Genomic DNA, 10,137 nt, shown 5'->3' with positions numbered 1-10,137 from the left:
CTAGTAATTGAGCTAACACACGAAGATAGCAGGCAGCCAGCGCTGAAGGAGAAGGCACCGGACAGCTGCAGAAGAACCGGGGTGCGCCGAGTCAACAGCGGAGAGCGGCGAAGATAGAAGAAGACCCCCGGAGAGCGGAGAAGACCCCCCCCCGGAGAGCGGAAGAAGAAGCCCCCCCGGAGAGCGGAGAAGACCCCCGGAGAGTGGAAGAAGAAGCCCCCCCTGGTATTAGAGCTAATAAAGAAGACAGGGGGGCCTCCGGAGCAGACTAATAAATTATTTTAAAAACCCTTGTGTTGTGTGTTTAATAACTTTAACTTTTTGCCTCCAGGTGAATGGGTAGGGGTACGATGTACCCCATATCCATTCACTTAGGGTGGGGGGCCGGTATCTGGGGGCCCCCTTATTTGAGGGGACTCCCAGATTCCGATAAGCACCCCGCCCGCAGACCCCGACAACCAACGGCAAGGGTTGTCGGGAAGAGGTCCTGTCCTCATCAACATGGGGACAGGGTGCTCTGGGGTGGGGGGGCCCGCAGTGCGCCCCCCTGCCCCAGAGCACCCAACCCCCCCATGTTGAGGGCATGCGGCCTGGTACGGCTCAGGAGGGGGGGGGGCGCTCGCTCGTCCCCACTCCCTTTCCTGACCGGCCGGGTAGCGTGCTTTGGATACGGGTCTGGTATGGATTGTAGGGGGACCCCCTACGTCGATTTTTCGGCGTAGGGGGGGTCTCCTTACAACCCATACCAGACCTAAGGGCCTGGTATGCTCCTGGGGGGGGAACCCATGCCGGTTTTTTCTTTGAAAATTGGCATGGAGTTCTCCCTCAGGAATGCATGCCGAGCGACGCTGACAAATTTTTTTTTTTTTTCCCGACGCAACTTTTTTAAGCCGGCGCGATCCACAAAACTCGGCGTAACGTAACTTCGCGCATGCGCAGTACGGCTGGCGCGGGAGCGCGCCTCATTTAAATGGGACTTGCCCCATTTGAATAGGAACGCCTTGCGCCGGCCGGATTTAAGTTACACAGCCTGAAATTTCTAGGTAAGTGCTTTGTGGATCGGGCACTTAGGTAGAAATTTTAAGGCAGTGTAACTTAAATGGGATTTTTTAAGTTGCGCCAGGTTTTTGTGGATCTGGCCCATAGTTCTTACATTTGAAGCAACACAAATATATTGAAAAAAACTAAAAGAAAAAAGTTATTATGATGATATGGTGTTCCCATAAATCCCTGCATAAACTTGTCAGTACCAATTGCCAACTCTTGGATTGCATTCCAAAATCATGACTGTTAAAACTTAGTTTTCCCCCTTTTGAAACCTTCTTTCCACAAGATTTTGGAGTGTGTCTGTAAAAATTGTTCCCCTTTAGCCAATAGGGTATTTGTTAAAGGGGTGGTTCCACCTAAAAACTACTTTTTTTTATTACACTGGCCCCCCACATTACAATACAATTAAGGCTATTATTATTTTTTTGATGCTTTACATACCTTTGTACAGCATATTCACCCGTGTCATCCGGGTTGCGAGTCCCGCGGGAGTGGGCGTTCCTAACATGTCTGTGATTGACGTTTTGCCCAAAAACAAGCTCCCCCCGTCGCGTAAGCCACGTCACGGTTGGCGAAAGGAGCCGAGCGGCGAGTCGGCGCTATACTACGCATGCGCATCGCCGTTCGGCTCCTTTCGCCAATCGTGACGCGGCTTACGCGACGGGGGGAGCTCGTTTTTGGGCAAAACGTCAAGGATCTCGGCGAGCCAAATTTTCCCATTCCCGTCGAGGAAAAAGAAGACATGCTTTCTTTTTGGCCCAACGAGATCTTTGACGGTTTCCTCGTCGAAAAGTGTACACACGACCGGTTTCCTCGGCAAAAAAAAAATCTCCCAGCAAGCTTCTTGCTGGTTTTTGCCGAGAAACTCGGTCGTGTGTACGAGGCTTTAATGTAAAATGACTTTACTTAAAGCAGTGGAGAGCATCAATGATGGATTGTTTCAGTTTTACATTGCTACAAATTAACACAAGAGAGTGCAGGCTTGGGTAGGCAGCCAGGAAAATAAGGCATGCTAAAACAAAAACAGAGTTGCCTAACTGCACACTTAAGGGAAACAAAACTCCACTTATAAAATAGAGGATATAAAAGATTAAAAAAGAAAACATATTCCTGATAGCACTTAAAAGGACATGAAGTTGATCTTTGGTAAATCCAGTGTTGTTATTGTTCATATTACGAGTGTGTTTGAAGAGCGGTACCACCAAGAAGAAAATGGCTACACAAAAAATGAGAAAAGGGACAAAAGATCCAGCACTGGTGATAATGTGTATGTTGACATAGTTTATGTTCAATTTTATATCTTCAGTGATTGTTCCATTGTAAATATTGGTGGAATTTTCCTTGTGAAATGAATAGACACACCAACCATATGGAAGACTGGAAAAAAGAGACACCATCATGGACCCCAGAAGAAGCCAAGGGACCATCGCAGAGATTCTCATCTTGAGTTTTATGAATAATCTGTTGCTGTAGTTGGTGATCTTCACACAGTAGAAGACACAGAGCACAGTGCCCCACCACAGGCTGCAGAACTCTAGAAATACTTGTGCAGTAAGAATATAGGCAACATATGTCTTAGCCAAATTCCATAAGTCAATGGAAATAACCACAGAAATTCGAAATGCTGACTGCATGAGAAGAAGAATCCTCACCACACCCAGACCTGCCATGATTATGTCAATACCTTGTAGCTTTTTACCTTGTAACCAGTCAATGACATTTTTCATGAAAATGAATCCATTTAGAAAGAACCCGATGAAGATCAAATAAAAAATAATAATAAATGAAAAAATAAAAAAAGCAGAATACATGTTAACAGAGAATCTGGATTCTTTGTCGATACCCGGCAGAAGGCTTTTAGAGTGTGACACAGGCTGCAGTATGTGAGATATGATAGTCTTAACGATATGTTAAACATAGATCTGTTTACTTCAGGATTTGCATGACATTTGGATACTCAAATCTGTATAGCTTTGTATAGTCATTACATTTAAATGAATTTTTTAAGGTCATGAACATTATTGATGCTTAAGAGCCGGTTCACAGAGGGGCGACTTGGGATCCGACTTGAAGTCGCCCCAAGTCGCGCGACATGTCAAATTACAGTGAAGTGAATGGGAGCCGTCTTAACTGGTTAAGACCCGGACCATTATGTAGGTTAAGGACCTTGCCCCTTTTTGCGATTCGGCACTGCGTCGCTTTAACTGACAATTGCACGGTCGTGCGACATGGCTCCCAAACAAAGTTGGCTTCCTTTTTTTCCCACAAATAGAGCTTTCTTTTGGTGGTATTTGATCACCTCTACGGTTTTTATTTTTTGCGCTATAAACAAAAATAGAGCGACAATTTAAAAAAAAAACAATATTTTTTACTTTTTGCAATAATACATATCCCCAAAAAATATATAATTTTTTTTTTCCTCAGTTTAGGCCGATACGTATTCTTCTACATATTTTTGGTAAAAAAAATCACAATAAGCGTATATCGATTGGTTTGCGCAAAGTTTATAGCATTTACAAAATAGGCATGGGCGTCCGCTCGTAGGGGTAAGGGGGGGCGAGTGACCCCCCCTGGAATCGGCAAGGGTCTGCCATGCTCGCATCTGTAGCTCTGCTGACTCTCTCTGTGTTTGTGCGAGTCGACTCCACAGCTGTTGCAAGATCAGTGTCACTGAGTTACAGTACAGAGCTCTTTACTGCCACCTCTGGCTGCTTCCTGTATGTGCACCCTCATGTTTGCTTTGCTGCCTGTAATGTATTTTCAAAGGGACATGTGGAAACAGGACTTGGGAAAAGAAAGACCACCGTGACCTTACAAGTGGGGGCTGTGAGTACAAGTAAAGGGAGGAGGCTGTTTGTGTACGGGGGGGGGGGGGGGCTGACATATATACAGATGAGGGGGGCAGCTGAGTGCATACAGGTATGATCAGTGAAGGGGGTGCCAGATATAGGAAAGATCATATCATCTGTCCTGTCCTGTCCTGTATACAGCTATATACACCCATCTTCTTTCCTGTATTCCTCCATCATCACTGACTGCAGATATACATCATCTGTCCTGTATATAGAGCTGTATATACCCACCTTCCTTCCTCTATATACCAATACCATCCACTCCTTCTATATACACATACTGTACACCCTCTGTACTGTACATTTGATCAGCACAGTGAGGCTGCATATCATGGGCACATGCCTGCGCTTTATGGGATAATGACTAAGCCCCTCCCCTTCATGACATTGTCAAAGAAGCGGAGAATAGGTGACTGTAAAATTATGCCCCCCCCCCCCCCCCCTGGAAAAAGTTCTGCGGACGCCCATGGCGACATCATCGCCCAAGTTCTGCAGCCATTATCGCTGCTCTCTCCTCTACAAAAAGTTACAATAGTTAAAGCGGGAGTTCACCCATAAAAAAATTTTTACCCTTAGATTGAGGCTCATTTTGTCAAGGGGAATCGGCTAGTTGTTTTAAAATCGAAGCTGTACTTACCGTTGTAGAGAGCGATCTTCTCCGCTGCTTCCGGGTATGGTCTTCGGGACTGGGCGTTCCTATTTTGATTGACAGTCTTCCGACACGCTTCCGACGGTCGCATCCATCGGGTCACAAGTAGCCAAAAGAAGCCGAGCGTCGGTGCGGCTCTATACTGCGCCTGCACACCGCCGTTCGGCTACTTTCGGAAAATCGTGACGCGATGGATGCGACCGTCGGAAGCCTGTCGGAAGACTGTCAATCAAAATAGGAACGCCCAGTCCCGCAGCCCATACCCGGAAGCGGCAGAGAACATCGCTCTCTACAACGGTAAGTACAGCTTCGATTTTAAAACAACTAGCCGATTCCCCTTGACAAAATGAGCATGAATCTAAGGTTAAAACATTTTATTTCTGGGTGAACCTCCACTTTAAGTATAGACATATTTCCTTTTATAGGGTAGATAGAATAGGCTTAGAACATGGGTGGGAGTAGATTTTAGGTTAATTACACTTTGACTGGAATTACACTTTAACCATCTCAATACATGGCACTTTCACCCCTTTCCTGCCGTGGACATTTTTTAGCTTTCAGCGCTGTCGCGGTTTGAATGACAATTGTGCGGTCATGCAACACTGTACCCAAATAAATTTTTAATAATTTTCTTCACACAAACAGTGCTAGTATTTAATCACTGCTGTTTTTTTTTTTTTTTTACAAAAAATAGAAAAAGACTGATAATTTGGAAAAATAAAAAAGTTTTTCTTAGATTCTGTCAGCAAATTTAGTAAATTTGTAATTGTTCTCCTTCACTGATGTGTGCTGAGGAGGCGGCACTGATGGGCACTGATGAGGCGGCACTTATGGGCACTGATTAGGTGGCACTGATGAGGAGGCACTATTATGCCGCACTGATATGCGGCACTGATAGACGGCACTGATGGTCAGCACTGGGGGGGCACTGATAGGCAGCACGGATAGGCGGCACTGATGGGCGCCAATGGGCGGCACTGATGGGCAGCAATGATGGGAATTGATGAGCAGCACTGATGAGCAGGCACTGATGGTCACTAAAAGGCAGCACTGACTGGCACCAGTAATGGGTACTGATTTGTGTCACTGATGGGCACTTATTTGTGTCACTGATGGGTACTGATTGGGGGCACTCATGGGCATTGATTGGTGGCACTTCTGGGGATTTACTGTGGTCAGGGCACTGATGATCAGTGCCCTGATTACATGCCCTGTTCTCCCCTGCGAGGAGATGCCACTGATCGACTCTCCTCACCGCATACTCTGTCAGTGTGAGGCGATGAGAGCCGATCACCGGCACTTCCTGACTGACTTTGATTGGACACAGCCGATCACATGGTTAAAGAGCCACGTCAGCGGCTCTTTACAGAGATCGGGGTCAAATTGTGTCCTAGCCACACGGCACAGCTGCATGCCGCCCGGTGCGAGTCACATGACGTCCAACTAAAACGAGAGCCACACTCTCCCTCCGTCATTTAACGGTGGGTGGGCGGGCGGCAAGTGGTGAAACTTAGAAAATCTGTGTGCATATGAAGATAACGCAAAACTTTTGATGCATTATTGAGGATTTCAAAGATTGCTAGTTGGCACTTTTGATGAGGCCCCTTAGTTCTAATAACTCCCACCGCACTGGAAGATTATGGTGGTGGGGTCGGGGGCATCAGATATGAAAATTGCAGCAAAAGGAGGATACAGCAGCACAAGGGACACATCTCACTGAAGGTAAGTATGTCCCATATGCTGATATTTTATTATGATTTTTTTTTTCATGAATTTAGGATTTAGTAGGACAGTAGGGAGATCGCCAGAGGACCTCATCAGACTTTTACTATGGAACCCCATGATTTATTCTTATTCTTTTGGCTGAATCTAGAGGAAGAGGTAAGAGTATAACATCAGAATAGTTTTACATAAAAATTATTGGTATAAAGACTTTTGGATATTTCACTGAGGTGCTCCTGTTCTCACCTTTTCCTCAAGTAAGAAAAACCTGACAGGGATTCCAATTCTTCTCCTTTCTATCCAAAACTAGAGACACATTTTGACTGCAGTTTCACGTTCATTTACATTTTACTACAGGAAAAAAGTTATCTACTCATCACCTATAAATAATTTCAGCACCACATCCCCTTAATTGGTAACAATATGAAAGGAATAAAGGTTTGGGATTTTTTAGGGTGCGAAATTACGACAAGATATTATACAGTATGAAAAAATATTTATTTATAAAAGTTAAAAAGACAGAATAAAAATACATCCGCTGATACAATACAGTTTCAAGAGTGTGCAAGTTATTGTATCATTGGATGGATTTTTATTCTGTCTTTTTAACTTTTATAAATAAATATTTTTTCATATAATATCTTGTCGCAATTTCGCACCTAAAAAATTCCCAAACCTTTATTCATTTCATACATTTTACTACACTTTACCTTAAAAGCACTTTATAAAGCCATAGTACATTTCTGTAAGTGTCTGTTTTAGTTTAAAGTTGCTGGAGATGATGATGAATGCCGAATGGACACTTGGAAGGGCAAATATTATAATTAGGTTGACCATCTTCCAGGGGTTGCTGTCATGTCTCACATCTGAGAATAACACACTCATGCATACAAAATACAAAATAGAACAAAACAGGAAAAGAGTCGTACTTTTGACAGCGTTGACATGAGCCTCAATGTTCGGATTCTGAAAACCTTTCTCATTGCTTGTCATTTCCCTGGTATGGTGCCAAAGAGATCGGATCAGAAGGTAGATGGCAACACAAGATATGAGAAATGGTGGAAAGGAACCAACAAGGAAAAGCATTATTTTGTTGCGAGCATTTTCTTTATAAACTGTATGGTGAATGGTCATGTTTTCCATGGAAACATTGGCAGAAATTTGCTGGGGTAGGTAAAAGACGCACCAACCAAGCGGAAGGCTGGAGGCTAGAGATATAAGGATACAAGCCGCAATAAAGTGAGGGACTAGTCTGGAGATCCTGGTCTTCAGGAAGATGAAAAAGGTATGGTTGTAGCTTGTGATTTTCACACAGTAGAATGCAAACAGGAAGGTGGTTATCCAAAGGTTGGTGAAGTGTAGAAAATTAACTTCTAACAAAAACGCAGACCTCAAATTCATATTAAGAAACACCCATGGAAAGAAAAGTAGGAGAATATAAAACAAAGACATGTGCATCAGCAGAAAGCTTCTGGAGATGGCCAGACAGGTAAGGATTTGGGTGTAGGTTTTCTGAGATTTCAATGTCTTCCATCTCATGAGCTGAAAAGCCACGATGAATGCATGTAAGGCAACCCCGACAAAGCACTCAGCAAACATCACAATTAGGAAAATCTTCTGGAGGGAAAGATCCATGGTATGAAGCTGGATCTCTGTGCCGAGACAGAGACAACGTCTTGTCTGTAGAGCTGTGTGCCAGGATGTGGGCAATGGTTGGGTTATACTGGATGTCATTTACAGATCCTACGCACGTCTTTCATGCAAATGCAGAATGTATGTTTAAATGCTATTCAAATCTTTAATAGAACACGCTGTCTTCTGTATAGTTACAATAAGCATAACTATTTAACTGTTTATTTTACTGTAAGTCTTCAACTAAATCATTCCCTATCTAAAGTAATTTTTTCATTTTTTTAAACACATGATAAAACCTTCATTTTTGGCTATACATTTACTTAAACACCCCCTTGAATATGATATTTTCTGTAAGCAGTGGAATTGCAGAATAAAAAGATGGTAGTTGGAGCTTTTTATGTTGCGCCATATTTTTGCAACTGTTTATCAATCGACTTTTTTAGGAAAAAGACACAATAAAATGTATTTTGTTGCACAAATATACAATGTAATCCCCGATTGCTTTGGACAGGAAATTTGGGCACTTATTTGCCATTTTTGCACATTTGTTTACTATTTTGCATCATTGCACAGAAAATTGGGCACAGATTTTTTTATCACCCTCATCATATTTGCACAGGATTATTTATTTATTTGCTAGTGATTTATTTATTTATTTATTTATTTATTTATTTATGGAGACATTCCTCTCCTTATGCCATTTCAAATTAAAGGGAACCTCCAGTGAGGGTCCAAAAACGTATCTTATTTTAGAAATTTCTAAATTTTTGGCAGAAATGTGCTGGGGTAGGTAAAAGACGCACCAACCAAACGGAAGGCTGGAGGCTAGAGATATAAGGATACAAGCCGCAATAAAGTGAGGGACTAGTCTGGAGATCCTGGTCTTCAGGTAGATGAAAAAGGTATGGTTGTTGCTTGTGATTTTCACACAGTAGAATGCAAACAGGAAGGTGGTTATCCAGAGGTTGGTGAAGTGTAGAAAATTAACTTCTACCAAAAACGCAGACCTCAAATTAATATTATGAAACACCCATGGAAAGAAAAGTAGGAGAATATAAAACAAAGACATGTGCATCAGCAGAAAGCTTCTGGAGATGGCCAGACAGGTAAGGATTTGGGTGTAGGTTTTCTGAGATTTCAATGTCTTCTATCTCATAAACTGAAAAGACACGATGAATGCATGTAAAGCCTCGTACACATGACCGAGGAACTCAACGGGCGAAACACATCGTTTTCCTCGTCGAGTTCCTTGTTAGGCCTCGTACACACGACCGAGTTTCTCGGCAAAAAACAGCAATAAACTTGCTGGGAGATATTTTTTTGCAGAGGAAACCGGTCGTGTGTACATTTTCGTAGAGGAAACTGTAGAGAAACTCGATGAGCCAAAAAGAGAGCATGTTCTCTATTTCCTTGACGGGAATGGAGAAAATTGGCTTGTCGAGTTCCTCGACAGCCTAACAAGGAACTCGTCAAGGAAAACTATGTATTTCGCCCGTCGAGTTCCTCGGTCGTGTGTACGAGGCTTTAGGCTGTCGAGGATCTTATAGATTACAGATTACATTATAGATGCCAATCTTATAGATTACAGTACTGTATGTAAAAAATACACACCCCCCTTGTCCCTAGTGGTCTGCCCAGTGCCCTACATGTACTTTTATATAATAAAAACGGTTCTTTCTCCCTGCAAACTGTAGATTGTCCATAGCAACCAAAAGTGTCCCTATATGTCAAAAATGGTTTAAGAGCAGCTAGAAAACAGCGATACTAAATTATAATCACTTGCAGAATTGTGCGATAGCGATTTGTGGGGAAATTCATCATAAAAAAATAAAAATAATGACAGCGACAATTCTGCAACTGAGCAAATTTCAGTGATTTTGAGTTGATTACATTATTGAATAATTTTTATTATAATGATATTATTATTTGTTATAGATATTTATAATTAATATACAGTATAAAATGCCAAATTTCCTTACAAAATAATGGTACCGCTTTCAGCACCTAAAATCTGAAATAATCATACCATCAGGGAGGTTAATGGCTGTGTGTTGGGTTATTTTGAGGGGACAACAAATGTACACTGTTATACAAGCTGTACACTCACTACTCTACATTGTAGCAAAGTGTCATTTCTACAGTGTTGTCACATAAAAAGACAGAAGAAAATATTTACAAAAATGTGTACTATTTTTTGTAAGATACTGTAGATAGCATATGGAGTTGATTTAC

The 10,137-nt window shown here is 42.4% G+C and overlaps 2 protein-coding genes across 2 annotated transcripts; both read right to left on the bottom strand.

Moving 5' to 3' along the window:
- Positions 1-1,949: 1,949 nt before the first annotated feature.
- LOC120935578 (taste receptor type 2 member 40-like) lies at positions 1,950-2,717 on the bottom strand. Its single transcript, XM_040347626.1, has one exon. It carries the CDS (start codon positions 2,715-2,717, stop codon positions 1,950-1,952), a length of 768 nt encoding a protein of 255 aa, XP_040203560.1.
- Positions 2,718-6,981: 4,264 nt separating this feature from the next.
- Positions 6,982-7,905, bottom strand: LOC120935577 (taste receptor type 2 member 40-like). The gene has a single exon (XM_040347625.1). It carries the CDS (start codon positions 7,903-7,905, stop codon positions 6,982-6,984), a length of 924 nt encoding a protein of 307 aa, XP_040203559.1.
- Between the last annotated feature and the right edge of the window lie 2,232 nt (positions 7,906-10,137).

Source organism: Rana temporaria, chromosome 4, assembly GCF_905171775.1.
Source record: "Rana temporaria chromosome 4, aRanTem1.1, whole genome shotgun sequence".
NCBI classification, from domain to species: domain Eukaryota; kingdom Metazoa; phylum Chordata; class Amphibia; order Anura; family Ranidae; genus Rana; species Rana temporaria.
Note: the sequence above shows the minus strand (reverse complement) of the source record. Positions and strands in the feature narration are given on the sequence as shown.

Excerpts from the sequence above, each read along its gene's own strand:
- LOC120935578 (XM_040347626.1), bottom strand. The coding sequence starts at position 2,717 with ATGGCAGGTCTGGGTGTGGTGAGGATTCTTCTTCTCATGCAGTCAGCA.
- LOC120935577 (XM_040347625.1), bottom strand. The coding sequence starts at position 7,905 with ATGGATCTTTCCCTCCAGAAGATTTTCCTAATTGTGATGTTTGCTGAG.